The sequence below is a fragment of the Amphiura filiformis genome, chromosome 10 (genome assembly GCF_039555335.1).
Source record: "Amphiura filiformis chromosome 10, Afil_fr2py, whole genome shotgun sequence".
Classification (NCBI taxonomy): domain Eukaryota; kingdom Metazoa; phylum Echinodermata; class Ophiuroidea; order Amphilepidida; family Amphiuridae; genus Amphiura; species Amphiura filiformis.
Window position 1 is genome coordinate 32797978 of NC_092637.1, and position 19367 is coordinate 32817344.

The 19367-nt window shown below is 37.2% G+C and overlaps 2 protein-coding genes across 2 annotated transcripts in view; both read left to right on the forward strand.

Moving 5' to 3' along the window:
* Positions 1–19367, forward strand: part of LOC140162760 (MFS-type transporter SLC18B1-like) — a 223089-nt gene that overhangs the window by 141540 nt on the left and 62182 nt on the right. The window lies entirely within an intron of this gene.
* The window catches only part of LOC140163250 (uncharacterized), a 28732-nt gene continuing 18605 nt past the window's right edge, over positions 9241–19367 (forward strand). The window contains exons 1-4 of the mRNA XM_072186647.1: positions 9241–9343; positions 10457–10623; positions 11371–11442; positions 12451–12558. Of these exons, the coding sequence (XP_072042748.1) occupies positions 9241–9343; positions 10457–10623; positions 11371–11442; positions 12451–12558 (450 nt within the window). The remainder of the gene's footprint in view (positions 9344–10456; positions 10624–11370; positions 11443–12450; positions 12559–19367) is intronic.

Genomic DNA, 19367 nt, shown 5'->3' on the forward strand with positions numbered 1-19367 from the left:
ATTCCTGTATCACCAGCAGCTTTTAATTCCTCTGCTGTGATACCATCATGTCCCGCTGCTTTCCCTTCCTTAAGGTGTTTCAAGGCTAGTTCCACTTCCTCTCTGATGAGTAATCCTGGTTCAGGATCACTGGATTGAGTACTGGATAATGTCTGTAGTATGGTTGAGTCAGTTGGACCTGGCATGTTATATAAGTCCGAATAATTTTCTCTCCATCTATCCTTGATTTTTTCCTCGTCAGTGAGAATATTTCCTGTTTTATCTTTTACACTTTTCCTCCGGAGAGTTTGTTTCCCTGTTAGGGTTTTAGTTAGGGGAAAATGTTCACTTTGGTGACCACTCTCTGGCTAGTAAGGTTTGACGATTGATTCGACTTCTATGCACCATTTAGAAAAAAAATAGCCACCATGTCCCTCGCGAAAATCCCGGCATTTTTCGCTAGAGGCCAAAATCCAAAATGGCCGCCACCACCATTTTGAAAATTTAAGTTTTGAACCAGAGCACCTATAATCATGCACAAAGACACTTTTTCGGATATGTCGAGTACAAGGATTCCGATTCTGACATTAGTTTGACATTACGGCATCATTTTCACCCAGAAATCCAAGATGGTGGCCGGCACCATCTTGAAAAATTTAGTTTTGAACAAGAGGACCTTAAATCGTGTACAAAGACACTTTTTTGGATAAGTCGACCACAAGGATTTCAAATTTGACATTACTTTGACATTACGAACTCATATTTACCCAGAAATCCAAGATGGTGGCCGCCGGCGCCATCTTGAAAAAAAAAAGTTTTGAACCAGATTACCTAAAACCGTGTACAAAGACACTTTTTCCGGTAAGTCGACCCCAAGAAATCCGAATTTGACATTAATTTGACGTTACAAAATCATTTTTGCCCAGAAATCCAAGATGGCCCCCATTTGGTAGAGCGTAAATGTGATTTTTGAATGAAAGCAGAAGCATAAGTGTGTCATTTCCGCCTTATCTGGGGTTCATGTCTCTTATATGGGGTTTCAACTGCCTTATCTTGGGTTTACATCCCTTATCTAGGGATAAGGCGCCTTATCTGTGGTTTAGACGGCCTTATCCTGTGTTTACGTTCTTTACCTGTGGCTAAGATGCCTTAACCTTAGCATATCGCAGTCTAAACCCAGATAAGGCATATAAACCCCAGATAATGCGCCGTAACCCCAGATAAGCGACGTAGACCCCAGATAAAGCAGTCTAAACCCCAAATAAGGCGCCTTAACCCTAAAGAAGGAACGTAAACCCCCAGAAAAGGCATCTAAACCCCACATAAGGTGCCTTAACTCTAGATAAGGGTTGTTAACCCCAGATAAGGGTCGTAAACCTCAGATAAGGCATCTAAACCCAAGATAAGGCGCCTTAACCCCAGATAAGAGACGTAAACTCAGATATGGCAGTCTAAACCCCAGATAAGGCGCCGTCTGGGGTTTACTTCTCTTATATTAGGTTTATGTTCCTTATTTATGGTTAAGGCACCTTATTTGGGGTTGGGACTGGTTTATCTGAGGTGTACGTCCCTTATCTGGGGTTACAGCGCCTTATCGGGGGTTTAAACTGTCATATCTGAGTTTACGTCTCTTATCTGGGGTTAAGGCGCCTTATCTTTGGTTTAGATGTCTTATCTGAGGTTTACGACCCTTATCTGGGGTTAACGACCCGTATCTAGAGTTTGGGCACCTTATGTGGGGTTTAGATGCCTTATCTTAGGTTTATGTTCCTCATTTAGGGTTAAACATACTGCAGTTACTGTCCGTTTTCCTATACACAATACACAGTTCTCTTTCCCATTGACGCGTGACCCCTACAAATAGCCCTACGTTAAAACTATGGGGATATGACTAGTTAACGTCGCTGTGTGAAAAATAACCGGCCAATATTAAAAGTACTCTTCTAAAGTTCTAGAAAATATAATTTTTAACATGTCCTAAATTTTTAGCTAATTTAGATGTTTGGAAATATTCGTACTTTGGTGTTTTAGTTAATGTTATAGGTAATAGTACATTGCCTAGTTAACGTCGCTGTGTGAAAAATAACCGGCCAATATTAAAAGTACTCTTCTAAAATTCTAGACAATATAGTTTTGTAACATGTCCTAAATTTTTAGCTAATTTAGGTGTTTGGAGAGGGTCGTACTTTTGTGTTTTAGGAAGGACATGTAAACGACAGATAACACCAAAAATATGAAGAAATTATTTTAAAACCGTGTTAAGTCAACAATCATTATGTTGCTCATTTTCAAGAATGCTGGTTTACAAAAAGCACGCCATTGTCTGATTTCGTGAACAAAGCCACACATACCATTGTTTCCTTTCGTTTCCTTTATAATCGGTTACCCAACTGAAGCTATGAATACCAGCTTTATTGCGATATCGCACATGAAAACAGACACTTGTAGGCTACTTGTGCACAACCAGAGAAGATCCGATTTAATCAGTTGAGCTGTTTCAATGAGTGTTATCTTGGTTTAATAGCTTTTAATGGGGTTAAGTCCTGCAAAGGTCGAGATGAATTCTACTGTAGACATGACTGCATCATGAGCGCCTTATTTGGGGGTTGGACTGCTTTATCGGCGGTCTACGTCCCTTATCTGGGGTTACGGCGCATTATCTGGGGATTAGATGCCTTATCTGGGTTTAGACTGCGATATGCTAAGGTTAAGGCATCTTAGCCACAGGTAAGGAACGTAAACCCAGGATAAGGCCGTCTAAATCACAGGTAAGGCGCCTTATCCCTAGATAAGGGATGTAAACCCAAGATAAGGCAGTTTAAACCCCATATAAGGGACATGAACCCCAGATAAGGCGGAAATGACACATTTATGCTTCTGCTTTCATTCAAAAATCACATTTACGCTCTACCAAATGGGGGCCATCTTGGATTTCTGGGCAAAAATTATTTTGTAACGTCAAATTAATGTCAAATTCGGATTTCTTGGGGTCGACTTACCGGAAAAAGTGTCTTTGTACACGATTTTAGGTAATCTGGTTCAAAACTTATTTTTTTTCAAGATGGCGCCGGCGGCCACCATCTTGGATTTCTGGGTAAATATGAGTTCGTAATGTCAAAGTAATGTCAAATTTGAAATCCTTGTGGTCGACTTATCCAAAAAGTGTCTTTGTACACGATTTAAGGTCCTCTTGTTCAAAACTAAATTTTTCAAGATGGTGCCGGCCACCATCTTGGATTTCTGGGTGAAAATGATGCCGTAATGTCAAACTAATGTCAGAATCGGAATCCTTGTACTCGACATATCCGAAAAAGTGTCTTTGTGCATGATTATAGGTGCTCTGGTTCAAAACTTAAATTTTCAAAATGGTGGTGGCGGCCATTTTGGATTTTGGCCTCTAGCGAAAAATGCCGGGATTTTCGCGAGGGACATGGTGGCTATTTTTTTTCTAAATGGTCCATAGAAGTCGAATCAATCGTCAAACCTTACTAGCCAGAGAGTGGTCACCAAAGTGAACTTTTTCACCTAACTATTTTGATTGTTTGGTAGACCTGTCTAGTTTTGAAGGCTTGGTGGCAATGACCTACCTCCTTGCACAGATTGTTGATCCAGATGTCCTTACACTGTTTTGACTGTCTCTTGATCTCTCTTTTCAGGAAGTTGTATCTACTGTTTTTTGAGTTGTCTGTAAGATTTTGTTGCTTAATCTCTCTCCTTTCGTCACATAATTTGACTTCTGCTGAAATCCAAGGCTTTTGTGGCTTTGGTTTCTTGAGGCCAAGTACGTTTTCAGATGTTTCCTTGAAGCTTTCTTTTATTGAGTCCCATAGGTCTTCCACCTCAAGGTCTGTGTCTGGTACATCTAGAAGTGGTTCAAATCTGCCCCCTATTTGGATCTCAAATGAACTTCTGGTTGTAGAATCCTGAAGTTTTTGAATATCATATTTATTCTGTCTCAATGGTTTGGGCTTGACTTTAAGTCTAAGCTTGAAGTTGGCGAGTACCAATTGGTGGTCGGAACCTGTGTCAACACTGGGAAAACTTCTGGCCATAGAAATGCTACTTTTCCACCTTTGCTTTATCAGGATGAAATCAATCTTGTTCTTGGTTTTACCATCTGGGGACTCCCACGTCCACTCTCTGCTTTCCTTTTTCTGCTTGAAGCAGGTGTTGGAAATACACAGGTCATTTTGTGCACAAAAGTTTAGCAGCCTTTCTCCTCTTTCATTGGACTCTCCATATCCAAATTTACCAAGTATTCCATTCCATGATTCCCAGTCAGTTCCAACTTTGGAATTAAAATCTCCCATTGTGATCAAGATGTCTTGTGAAGGTGTATTGTCAATAGTCTGTTGCAGCTGATCGTAAAATTGATCCGCTTCTTCTTCGGTTGATGAGGAAGTTGGAGCATACGCTTGAATAATTGTCGCTGCACCAATTTGCGTGCGAAGTCTAGCTGATGATCAGTCTCTCTGAGATTGGGTTATAACCCATCAGTGATCGTTGAGCTGTCTTGTTGAGGATGATAGCAACTCCTTTTCTGTGGATGGACTCATTTCCAGAGCTCAATATTTGTGCATCTTTCGTAAACTCCCCTGAGTCGCACCAGTGGGTTTCTGAGATCCCAAGTATTTCCCATTGCAGATGATCTAACTCATGTAAAAGGTGTTCCAAGTTTCCCTCTTGGTGGAGTGTCCTTACATTCCACGTACCTATGGTTTTTTGGCATTTAATAAGGCTCTATTCCATCAGGTTTGTCAGCATCAGTCCTTCTAATTGGGGCTCGGGATGGTGTTCGCCCTGCTGTAGGACGACTGCATCATTCCTTCCGATTAGGTTTGGGGCTGATGCATCATGCATCATGCTCTACTTCTTGCAGGCTCTGAGGTCGTGGAGTTAGTCTATTAGTCGGGGCTTTAACCCGAGTGCTATTGGATTTCTTCATGGTTTTTCGGTTTCAGAAGTGAGTGTAGGCCTAATGTTATCTTCAGTAGATAGCAACAGCGGGTGTAATGCTAGCTATCTTCAGTAGATAGCTACAGTAAGTGTAATGCTATCTTTAGTATATAGCAACAGTGGGTGTAATGCTATCTTCAGTAGATAGCAACAGCGAGTGTAATGATATCTTCAGTAGATAGCAAAAGTGAGTGCAATGATATCTTTAGTAGATAGCAACAGTGAGTGTAATGTTATCTTTAGTAGATAGCAACAGTGGGTGTAATGCTATCTTCAGTAGATAGCAACAGCGAGTGTAATGCTATCTTCAGTAGATAGCAACAGCGAGTGTAATGCTATCTGCAGTAGATAGCAACAGTGAGTGTAATGTTATCTTCAGTAGATAGCAACAGCGAGTGTAATGATATCTTCAGTAGATAGCAAAAGTGAGTGCAATGATATCTTTAGTAGATAGCAACAGTGAGTGTAATGTTATCTTTAGTATATAGCAACAGTGGGTGTAATGCTATCTTCAGTAGATAGCAACAGTGGGTGTAATGCTATCTGTAGTAGATAGCAACAGTGAGTGTAATGTTATCTTCAGTAGATAGCAACAGCGGGTGTAATGCTATCTTTAGTAGATAGCTACAAAAGTGAGTGTAATGTTATCTTCAGTAGATAGCAACAGCGGGTGTAATGCTATCTTCAGTAGATAGCAACAGTGAGTGTAATGTTATCTTCAGTAGATAGCAACAGCGGGTGTTATGCTATCTTTAGTAGATAGCTACAAAAGTGAGTGTAATGTTATCTTCAGTAGATAGCAACAGTGGGTGTAATGCTATCTTCAGTAGATAGCAACAGCGAGTGTAATGCTATCTTCAGTAGATAGCAACAGTGTAATGCTATCTGCAGTAGATAGCAACAGTGAGTGTAATGTTATCTTCAGTAGATAGCAACAGCGAGTGTAATGATATCTTTAGTATATAGCAACAGTGGGTGTAATGCTATCTTCAGTAGATAGCAACAGTGGGTGTAATGCTATCTGCAGTAGATAGCAACAGTGAGTGTAATGTTATCTTCAGTAGATAGCAACAGCGGGTGTAATGCTATCTTTAGTAGATAGCTACAAAAGTGAGTGTAATGTTATCTTCAGTAGATAGCAACAGTGGGTGTAATGCTATCTTCAGTAGATAGCAACAGCGAGTGTAATGCTATCTTCAGTAGATAGCAACAGCGAGTGTAATGCTATCTGCAGTAGATAGCAACAGTGAGTGTAATGTTATCTTCAGTAGATAGCAACAGCGAGTGTAATGATATCTTTAGTATATAGCAACAGTGGGTGTAATGCTATCTTCAGTAGATAGCAACAGTCAGTGTAATGCTATCTGCAGTAGATAGCAACAGTGAGTGTAATGTTATCTTCAGTAGATAGCAACAGCGGGTGTAATGCTATCTTTAGTAGATAGCTACAAAAGTGAGTGTAATGCTATCTGCAGTAGATAGCAACAGTGAGTGTAATGTTATCTTCAGTAGATAGCAACAGCGGGTGTAATGCTATCTTTAGTAGATAGCTACAAAAGTGAGTGTAATGTTATCTTCAGTAGATAGCAACAGTGGGTGTAATGATATCTTCAGTAGATAGCAACAGCGAGTGTAATGCTATCTTCAGTAGATAGCAACAGCGAGTGTAATGCTATCTTCAGTAGATAGCAACAGCGAGTATAATGTTATCTTCAGTAGATAGCAACAGCGAGTATAATGTTATCTTCAGTAGATAGCAACAGTAAGTGTAATGCTATCTTTAGTAGATAGCAACAGTGGGTGTAATGCTATCTTCAGTAGATAGCAACAGCGAGTGTAATGCTATCTTCAGTAGTAGATAGCAACAGTGAGTGTAATGCTATCTTTAGTAGATAGCAACATTGGGTGTAATGCTATCTTTAGTAGATAGCAACAGTGGGTGTAATGCTATCTTCAATAGATAGCAACAGCGAGTGCAATGCTATCTTCAGTAGATAGCAACAGTGAGTATAATGCTATCTTTAGTAGATAGCAACATTGGGTACAATGCTATCTTTAGTAGATAGCAACAGCGAGTGTAATGCCATCTTTAGTATAGATAGCAACATTGGGTGTAATGCTATCTTCAGTAGATAGCAACAGCGAGTGTAATGCTATCTTCAATAGATAGCAAAAGTGAGTGTAATGCTATCTTCAGTAGATAGCAACAGTGAGTGTAATGCTATCTTTAGTAGATAGCAACATTGGGTGTAATGCTATCTTCAGTAGATAGCAACAGTGAGTGTAATGCTATCTTTAGTATATAGCAACAGTGGGTGCAATGCTATCTTCAGTAGATAGCAACAGCGAGTGTAATGCTATCTTCAGTAGATAGCAACAGTGAGTATAATGCTATCTTTATAGCAAAAGTGAGTGTAATGCTATCTTCAGTAGATAGCAACAATGAGTGTAATGCTATCTTCAGTAGATAGCAACAGTGAGTAGACCTATAATACTATCTTCAGTAGATAGCAACATATGGAAAGGTTTGGCTACAAAAACGATTCGTAAACCATCTATGCACAGATTCCGCCTCGATACTCCTGAGCACACAATTGCGTCCAAGCTAGCAGTGAATTGTCTCTATACACAATATCTCATACGGTTGATGGGTCAATATTCGCTAAGGTGCTAAGGTTTGAAATATAGACATTTCAAAATGATTTTTCTATTAATATTTTTACAGATTAAGAAAGAGATATGTCTCCAGTGTAGTAAAAAAGTGTTTGGCTCAATCTTTGTTAGCAACTTGATGAATTTTTTTGGCTTTTCTGTAGCTAATGTCAGCTCCGTCACCGTCGTCATCTCCGTCACCATTTCACCGAAGCAGGACATTATCTGAAGAGTGACGAAGATGATGTCAATGAATGGAAATACTGCTGTATCATCTCCGTCACGTGACGGAAATGATTCTCTCAAAATAGGACGATATCGTAGTGAGTAACATTTCACTTGGTTTTGACAAGCAAAAATCCAAAATGTTTATTTAGGCCAACGATCATAGGCCTAGTTGTACTTACTGGACGTAGGCCTAACACCACAAATGATAATTAGGCCTAGTTTAATATGAAGAATTACAAAATGCCGTTTGTCTGTTATCTGGTTATTAGGCCTACGGATTTTTTTTCAACTCTACTACTAAACCCATTTTCAGAATTTTTTTGTGACTCACACGTAGGCCTAATCCCAAAATATTTGGTCCTCGTATTTAAGTGAGGATCCCTCCCGGCCCTTTCCTCGAAATAATTATGATTTCAAATTGAAATAATTGCACTAACTGTATCGTATATCGGCCAACACTGATCGCGGAGTTATATCGTGTATCGCCCAACATTGGTTAACAACATTTTTTTTCACCATCAGCTGACCATCGTGCAGATGCTGGTTCACCGCCCGGTAGAGTTTTAATAAATTCTATGATTAATTCTTCATCTGTTTTACTACAAAATGGCGTTATACGTGTATTAGTTTCAGGTAACAGATGATGTTAATCTTTATTGCAGGGCTGGACCACACAATGCATACTCATCATGGCATCCGGCCCATGGTCCATGATGGTGCCCATGCCTGGCAAGAGTCCGTGGGCCTGTGGCCGGGCTATTTCATGATTTTATGCAGCTATCATGACTGATTTTTGAGCCGAGTGAGTGAGCATGTGATATGTTAGCACAAGCTCGGAATACGGCCTCGGCCATCTCATGAATTTCATGTACCGGTATGCTATGCATTTTTTTGTATGCATGCCCCTCATCACATCAGTCATGCATGTCAGTCTCACTCAGACCACACATGCACATGACCATGAAATTCAAATTTGTTGGTACAAAATTTGTGTTGCCTTGTCCTTGGCTTGACCAATCGAAGCACTGCAAGTACAACTATATACATATATAGGCGATGTATGCCTAAATGCCACAGTCATGTAAGCTTAAATCATGTAAAGTAAGGGCATGAAGGGTAATGTCATGAATGTCGGATCATGATGTAAGCTTACCAGGCCTAGGGCTAGGGCCTAGGCTAAATGCCTATCATGCTATAGTATATGATATGGGTATAACATGATGATCATAACATAGTTAACCCATCCTTAGTTTGTAGGTGATCTTTTAAACTTAAACTTACGTATAAGTGTAAAGTGTAAGTGCGTCTGCCAACATGTTCAGATTTTTTTATATTTTTTTTTTAGAATTTTACTGTCAGATGATATTGTTTTCAAACAAGACAGAAATAACTGCAGTTCTTGAGAGTGAGAGTGAGACGGATACCATGGCTGATCTGGATAAAGAAACAGAAGAATATAAAAGTAGCAAAACTTTGTCAGTCCTGAATAAAGTACCTGTATCTGAAGTTGAACTTGATGGACAATCAGGTATGTCAGAGAAGTGTATGTTTACAACTTAGTAATAATTAATAAAGGCTCAAAGTAGGGCCTAAACCATAGCATCAGTCATATGATAAGTCATAGGCACTTATTACTTATACTTTGCAAGAGAATGATAAGGCCCTTCGCACTTGATTATTAGTTTCCTGTTTACCGCCCGCGTCCAAAATTGAAAATCTCAAAATAATTTTCTCCTTTAAAATAACTTTAATAATACATGTATCAACAATAGTGATGAATAAACAAAGAGTACAACTCTACCTTCACTTATTTATAAAATCAAATATTGTTGTGAAATAATTAAATGCCCACTCTAGTCGAAACGAGTCAATAGTGCCTTGTATATAGTTCAAACAAAATAAAGAAAATAAAATATAATTAATAATTAAAAGTCACCTCGTCCCTTTTTCAAAATCTTTAACAGGAAACTAAATAAATCAAGTGCGAAGGGCCTAATGATGTATACTTTAAGTTATATTGCAAGAGATATGAACATTTTATTGCTTGAAATTTTGAAGATAATTCGACTGATTGGAGCGCACAAAGTGTGTTCTGCAAAATGAAATACAGACTAAATACAGATCGGAGTGGGAAAGAATGAATGAGAGATCGAGATGCAACCCAGCCAACACAAAAGTTTTCGACATCATTCGCAAAAGGTTATAAAAGGTTGTCAGAAAACGTCGGGTTATGTAAAGGGTATATAAATGGTACCGGTATTCATCGTTTTCATAACATTGAAAAACATTTTTTGATAACCTACTGCAAATACTTTAACAATGTTATTTAAGTGTTGACAAAATATAATATGTTTGAACAAAATAGTTTACAATAAACATTTTAACAATACTGTTACAGTGTGTTTGCATACAAAACGTTTAAAACGTGTTCATGACCTTGATATAACCCGACATTTAATGTTATTAAAACGTTTTTACCTCAACCAAAATCCAAAATATAACTTGTTTAAAGACGTTTTTGTGTTTGCTTAACGTAAGGAAGGAGGGAAAGAGCTATTATTTCCCAAATGATTACCTTTATATCTAGCAATCCTAAAATGGAAATTTATATTTACTCTTTTTATTTTATTTTATTTTTTAGAAACTCGTGATAACATTAAGGATATGAATTCAAATCAAGGTACAAGTACTGATGAAGATAAAACCATTGAAAAGGCTGAAAATGTTCCTGTTAATATCTCATCTATTGATATTCTGCGCATAAAAAACAAGTTTCTGGAAAACATTGAAGAACTTCGCATACTAAGGGTGAGAATTTTACACACACATTTTGTTTCACTTTTTTATAATAATGATATAATTTAAGTGACAAAATCACGACGCATTAATTATGCAAAAAAGTACATTTCATAACATTTTGAATTTATGTTTACTTCTGAGAATTGAGATCGCATGAAAGAAAAGTAATAACTGAAAGTCATTTATTGTAGTTTGTAATTATGTATAACAACATGAGCAAAGTTCTTTGTAGTCATTAGCTACTGAGAAATGGGCTATTCCAGTTGAAATCCATACACCCCCTATAACGGATATGGATGCTTTCTTAAACAACAAATAACAAGACATTTGTTATAGCTATATTCAGATTTCAAATAAAATAACAATCTCCCGCGCAAGGAGTGTGAACTTCAAATGGGTTACCTGAAGGGGTGACTCCGTTCACGCCATTTGAAATCGACACCTCCTGTGTGGGAGATTAAGGTCTGTCTTCAGTAGGGGGTGTATGTGTGTATAATAGATTTCAACTGGACTAATCCAATGACAGTTAGCTATCTTTGCTATCTATATACCCGATATTATAGCATTAAAATATCCATCCTATCTCCCTTTATGGTTAAGGCATACTGTAATCTTTATTAATGTTTAAGACATAATCTTTATTAATGTTTAAGGCATAATCTTTATTAATGTTTAAGACATAATCTTTATTAATGTTTAAGACATAATCTTTATTAATGTTTAAGACATAACATGTTTCATTTTACCTTTTTCTAGGCATCTGATGGTGAGAATACACAGAAGATCACTGAAATGGTTACAGAGAAACATGAAATGGAGAGAAAAATGGTTTGTTGAGTTAGTTGTTAGAGATAAATAAGGCCGAAAAAAAGATAGTTGCTTGTCCTCCACAACTTTTTCAGAATTATGTCGGTCGGTCGGGATTTTTTTAAAGGTCATAGCCAAAAAACGTGACTGTATCATGCCTTTAATTAGCTCAATAAATAACCCAAATAGTTGTGAATAGGGATATTTCTCTACTGCATACCACTTCATTCATGTTTTTAAAACAGTTTAGAAGTGTGTAGGAACGTTTTATTGATTACATAACGCCACCAAAAAAGAAAACAAATTAATACAATTTCAAATGATGAAAACACTGTAAGCATTTACACCGGGCTGCTATCTAAATAATTTTAAATGATTTAACACCTATTCCGCAAAAGACATACATGACATCAATCAATTGATGATGATGACGAATTGACGATGACGGCAGCGACGTTGCGGTTGCCGTTGGTATAGTGGTAGTTGCTGTTGTCATTTGACATTCCAGGGTTCGGTTTTTGCCGACAAAGTGGCAATAACTGGTAAAAACCTGTTTTTGCCAGTTTTTGCCTGGTTTAAACCGGCAAAAACTGGCAAAAACTTATGTATATTCACTCAAATGTTAACAAGTACACAGAAAGCTCATAAACAGTAAACATACAACTTTTAATGAATCATTCAACATATTTTTTGTCTCATCAAGTCCTTAAAATGAAAAAGTTTTGAATTTGATATGCCAGATTTCAGTTAAATGCACTAAGTGAGCAATGAAAATGCATGCCTTTAATTTCTTAATATGTTATTTTTAATTACAAATCTGGCCTTGCTACACTCCGGAAAATAATTTTTTTATTTAATAATTCATTTTGAGATCAAAATCTGAACTTTAAATCACTTTTTAGTTTTTGCCATTTTGCCGGCAAAACTGGCAAAACTTTTTTGCCAAGCGGTTAAAACCGCGGTTTTTTTCCACCTGCGGCAAAAACCTGCGAACCCTCTGACATTCCCTTCATTTCTTTTTATTTCCAGGAAGATGCCTTTTCGGCGAATACAAACCAGGCAGAAGAGCACATACGGGACCTCGCTGAAGTCAGAAAGCAAATGGAGCAGAAAATGCAAAAGTTAGAATCAGATAAGGTATGTGACTCTCAAGTCTGAATTATATATCCTTCCCTGATTTTAGATATTTCACTTCTTTTTTTACAACTACTGTGTACAATTTTAAAATTATATGTTGTTTTCTTATGAATAATGAATCCTTCATGTTTTAATTGTTTATTATGTCAATGCCATTATTGGGTTGATCTGTGTCTGTCATTTTCCAGCTCTTTGGCTGCCCGTGCTTCTTGCCTTGTGCATTCTCGTTCTACTGGACACAGATCGCCTCCATGTATTTTATTTTTAAATAACTTCCATGATGTGTGATTTGATTGTATGAACAGTAGTTGATTAAGAGCAGGGAGCTGGTGGTTATTATCTTTGTACCAGAGATGTAAGTTTTCGGGAAGTCTCCTGGGTTTGTTTTGGCTTGGTTCTTTCTCGGGCATTTTCATGCTTTTCACAGGAGATTTTTCGTGGCTTATATCTTTGTAGTGTGCCTTTTTCCCCCACCAGTCCCAAGTACAGGGAATAAAAAAAAAGTCTGAATTGTATATATAATAATATGTATCTAATTGTAAAAATGCATACTCTAATCCAACGTGTGCTAGAGTACGATGAAGCATGGTTCAAGCAGAACAGATAGCTCCTGAAGATATATAGTATTTGACTCACTGTTGCTATCTACTGAAGATAGCATTACACTCACTGTTGCATTCTACTGAAGATAGCATTACACTCACTGTTGCTATCTACTGAAGATAGCATTACACTCGCTGTTGCTATCTACTGAAGATAGCATTACACTAAAGATAGCATTACACTCACTGTTGCTATCTACTGAAGATAGCATTACACTTACTGTTGCTATCTACTAAAGATAGAATTATAATCACTGTTGCTATCTACTGAAGATAGCATTACACTCACTGTTGCTATCTACTGAAGATAGCATTACACTCACTGTTGCTATCTACTAAAGATAGCATTATACTCACTGTTGCTATCTACTGAAGATAGCATTACACTCACTGTTGCTATCTACTGAAGATAGCATTACACTCGCTGTTGCTATCTACTGAAGATAGCATTACACTTACTGTTGCTATCTACTGAAGATAGCATTACAGTCACTGTTGCTATCTACTGAAGATAACATTACACTCACTGTTGCTATCTACTGAAAATAGCAGTACACTCACTGTTGCTATCTACTCAAGATAGCATTACACTCGCTGTTGCTATCTACTGAAGATAGCATTACACTCACTGTTGCTATCTACTGAAGATAGCATTACACTTACTGTTGCTATCTACTGAAGATAGCATTACACTCACTGTTGCTATCTACTGAAGATAACATTACACTCACTGTTGCTATCTACTGAAAATAGCAGTACACTCACTGTTGCTATCTACTGAAGATAGCATTACACTCGCTGTTGCTATCTACTGAAGATAGCATTACACTCACTGTTGCTATCTACTGAAGATAGCATTACACTCACTGTTGCTATCTACTCACTGTTGCTATCTACTGAAGATAGCATTACACTCACTGTTGCTATCTACTGAAGATAGCATTACACTCACTGTTCCTATCTACTAAAGATAGCATTATACTCACTGTTGCTATCTACTGAAGATAGCATTACACTCACTGTTGCTATCTACTAACTGAAGATAGCATTACACTCACTGTTGCTATCTACTGAAGATAGTATTACACTCGCTGTTGCTATCTACTGAAGATAGCATTACACTTACTGTTGCTATCTACTGAAGATAGCATTACACTCACTGTTGCTATCTACTGAAGATAACATTACACTCACTGTTGCTATCTACTGAAAATAGCAGTACACTCACTGTTGCTATCTACTGAAGATAGCATTACACTCACTGTTGCTATCTACTAAAGATAGTATTACACTCACTGTTGCTATCTACTAAAAGATAGTATTACACTCGCTGTTGCTATCTACTAAAGAATTAAAGATAGCATTATACTCACTGATTATACCACTGTTGCTATCTACTGAAGATAGCATTACACTCACTGTTGCTATACTAGTATTACACTCGCTGTTGCTATCTACTAAAGAATTAAAGATAGCATTATACTCACTGATTATACCACTGTTGCTATCTACTAAAGATAGCATTACACTCGCTGTTGCTTTATACTGAAGATAGCATTATACTCACTGTTGCTATCTACTGAAGATAGCATTATACTCACTGTTGCTATCTACTGAAGATAGCATTACACTCACTGTTGCTATCTACTGAAGATAACATTACACTCACTGTTGCTATCTACTGAAAATAGCAGTACACTCACTGTTGCTATCTACTGAAGATAGCATTACACTCACTGTTGCTATCTACTAAAAGATAGTATTACACTCGCTGTTGCTATCTACTGAAGATAACATTACACTCACTGTTGCTATCTACTGAAAATAGCAGTACACTCACTGTTGCTATCTACTGAAGATAGCATTACACTCACTGTTGCTATCTACTAAAAGATAGTATTACACTCGCTGTTGCTATCTACTAAAGAATTAAAGATAGCATTATACTCACTGATTATACCACTGTTGCTATCTACTGAGGATAGCATTACACTCACTGTTGCTATACTAGTATTACACTCGCTGTTGCTATCTACTAAAGAATTAAAGATAGCATTATACTCACTGTTGCTATCTACTGAAGATAGCATTATACTCACTGTTGCTATCTACTGAAGATAGCATTACACTCACTGTTGCTATCTACTGAAGATAACATTACACTCACTGTTGGTATCTACTGAAAATAGCAGTACACTCACTGTTGCTATCTACTGAAGATAGCATTACACTCACTGTTGCTATCTACTAAAAGATAGTATTACACTCGCTGTTGCTATCTACTGAAGATAACATTACACTCACTGTTGCTATCTACTGAAAATAGCAGTACACTCACTGTTGCTATCTACTGAAGATAGCATTACACTCACTGTTGCTATCTACTAAAAGATAGTATTACACTCGCTGTTGCTATCTACTAAAGAATTAAAGATAGCATTATACTCACTGATTATACCACTGTTGCTATCTACTGAGGATAGCATTACACTCACTGTTGCTATACTAGTATTACACTCGCTGTTGCTATCTACTAAAGAATTAAAGATAGCATTATACTCACTGATTATACCACTGTTGCTATCTACTAAAGATAGCATTACACTCGCTGTTGCTTTATACTGAAGATAGCATTATACTCACTGTTGCTATCTACTGAAGATAGCATTATACTCACTGTTGCTATCTACTGAAGATAGCATTACACTCACTGTTGCTATCTACTGAAGATAACATTACACTCACTGTTGCTATCTACTGAAGATAGCATTACACTCACTGTTGCTATCTACTAAAAGATAGTATTACACTCGCTGTTGCTATCTACTGAAGATAACATTACACTCACTGTTGCTATCTACTGAAAATAGCAGTACACTCACTGTTGCTATCTACTGAAGATAGCATTACACTCACTGTTGCTATCTACTAAAAGATAGTATTACACTCGCTGTTGCTATCTACTAAAGAATTAAAGATAGCATTATACTCACTGATTATACCACTGTTGCTATCTACTGAAGATAGCATTACACTCACTGTTGCTATACTAGTATTACACTCGCTGTTGCTATCTACTAAAGAATTAAAGATAGCATTATACTCACTGATTATACCACTGTTGCTATCTACTACAGATAGCATTACACTCGCTGTTGCTTTATACTGAAGATAGCATTATACTCACTGTTGCTATCTACTGAAGATAGCATTATACTCACTGTTGCTATCTACTGAAGTTAGCATTATACTCACTGTTGCGATCTACTGAAGTTAGCATTACACTCGCTGTTGCTATCTACTAAAGATAACATTATACTCACTGTTGTTATCTACTGAAGATAGCATTACACTCGCTGTTGCTATCTACTGAAGATAGCATAACATTCATTGTAGCTATCTACTGAAGATAGCATTACACTCACTGTAGCTATCTACTGAAGATAGCATTATACTCACTATTGCTATCTACAGAAGATAGCATACACTCACTGTTGCTATCTACTGAAGATAGCATTACACTCGCTGTTGCTATCTACTGAAGATAGCATTACACTCACTGTTGCTATCTACTAAAGATAGCATTATACTCACTGTTGCTATTTACTGAAGATAGCATTACACTCGCTGTTGTTATCTACTGAAGATAACATTACACTCACTGTTGCTATCTACTGAAGATAGTATTAGTACACTCACTGTTGCTATCTACTGAAGATACCATTACACTCGCTGTTGCTATCTACTAAAGAGCATTATACTCACTGTTGCTATCTACTGAAGATATCATTACACCCGCTGTTGCTATCTACTGAAGATAGCATTACACTCACTGTTGCTATCTACTGAAGATAGCATTACACTCACTGTTGCTATCTACTAAAGATAGCATTATACTCACTGTTGCTATCTACTGAAGATAGCATTACATCCCCTGTTCATCTACTGAAGATAACATTACACTCACTTTTGTAGCTACCTAGATAGCATTACACTCTCTATTGCCATCTACTGAAGATAGTATTACACTCGCTGTTGCTATCTACTGAAGATAGCATTATACTTACTGTTGCTATCTACTGAAGATAGCATTACACTGGCTGTTGCTATCTACTAAAGATAGCATTATACTCACTTTTGCTATTTACTGAAGATAGCATTACACTCGCTGTTGCTATCTACTGAAGATAGCATAACACTCAGTGTAGCTATCTACTGAAGATAGCATTACACTCACTGTAGCTATCTACTGAAGATAGCATTACACTCGCTGTTGCTATCTACTGAAGATAGCATTACACTACTGTTGCTATCTACTGAAGATAGCATTACAGTCACTGTTGCTATCTACTGAAGATAACATTACACTCACTGTTGCTATCTACTGAAAATAGCAGTACACTCACTGTTGCTATCTACTGAAGATAGCATTACACTCGCTGTTGCTATCTACTGAAGATAGCATTACACTCACTGTTGCTATCTACTGAAGATAGCATTACACTTACTGTTGCTATCTACTGAAGATAGCATTACACTCACTGTTGCTATCTACTGAAGATAACATTACACTCACTGTTGCTATCTACTGAAAATAGCAGTACACTCACTGTTGCTATCTACTGAAGATAGCATTACACTCGCTGTTGCTATCTACTGAAGATAGCATTACACTCACTGTTGCTATCTACTGAAGATAGCATTACACTCACTGTTGCTATCTACTAAAGATAGAATTATAATCACTGTTGCTATCTACTGAAGATAGCATTACACTCACTGTTGCTATCTACTGAAGATAGCATTACACTCACTGTTCCTATCTACTAAAGATAGCATTATACTCACTGTTGCTATCTACTGAAGATAGCATTACACTCACTGTTGCTATCTACTAACTGAAGATAGCATTACACTCACTGTTGCTATCTACTGAAGATAGTATTACACTCGCTGTTGCTATCTACTGAAGATAGCATTACACTTACTGTTGCTATCTACTGAAGATAGCATTACACTCACTGTTGCTATCTACTGAAGATAACATTACACTCACTGTTGCTATCTACTGAAAATAGCAGTACACTCACTGTTGCTATCTACTGAAGATAGCATTACACTCACTGTTGCTATCTACTAAAGATAGTATTACACTCACTGTTGCTATCTACTAAAAGATAGTATTACACTCGCTGTTGCTATCTACTAAAGAATTAAAGATAGCATTATACTCACTGATTATACCACTGTTGCTATCTACTGAAGATAGCATTACACTCACTGTTGCTATACTAGTATTACACTCGCTGTTGCTATCTACTAAAGAATTAAAGATAGCATTATACTCACTGATTATACCACTGTTGCTATCTACTAAAGATAGCATTACACTCGCTGTTGCTTTATACTGAAGATAGCATTATACTCACTGTTGCTATCTACTGAAGATAGCATTATACTCACTGTTGCTATCTACTGAAGATAGCATTACACTCACTGTTGCTATCTACTGAAGATAACATTACACTCACTGTTGCTATCTACTGAAAATAGCAGTACACTCACTGTTGCTATCTACTGAAGATAGCATTACACTCACTGTTGCTATCTACTAAAAGATAGTATTACACTCGCTGTTGCTATCTACTGAAGATAACATTACACTCACTGTTGCTATCTACTGAAAATAGCAGTACACTCACTGTTGCTATCTACTGAAGATAGCATTACACTCACTGTTGCTATCTACTAAAAGATAGTATTACACTCGCTGTTGCTATCTACTAAAGAATTAAAGATAGCATTATACTCACTGATTATACCACTGTTGCTATCTACTGAGGATAGCATTACACTCACTGTTGCTATACTAGTATTACACTCGCTGTTGCTATCTACTAAAGAATTAAAGATAGCATTATACTCACTGTTGCTATCTACTGAAGATAGCATTATACTCACTGTTGCTATCTACTGAAGATAGCATTACACTCACTGTTGCTATCTACTGAAGATAACATTACACTCACTGTTGGTATCTACTGAAAATAGCAGTACACTCACTGTTGCTATCTACTGAAGATAGCATTACACTCACTGTTGCTATCTACTAAAAGATAGTATTACACTCGCTGTTGCTATCTACTGAAGATAACATTACACTCACTGTTGCTATCTACTGAAAATAGCAGTACACTCACTGTTGCT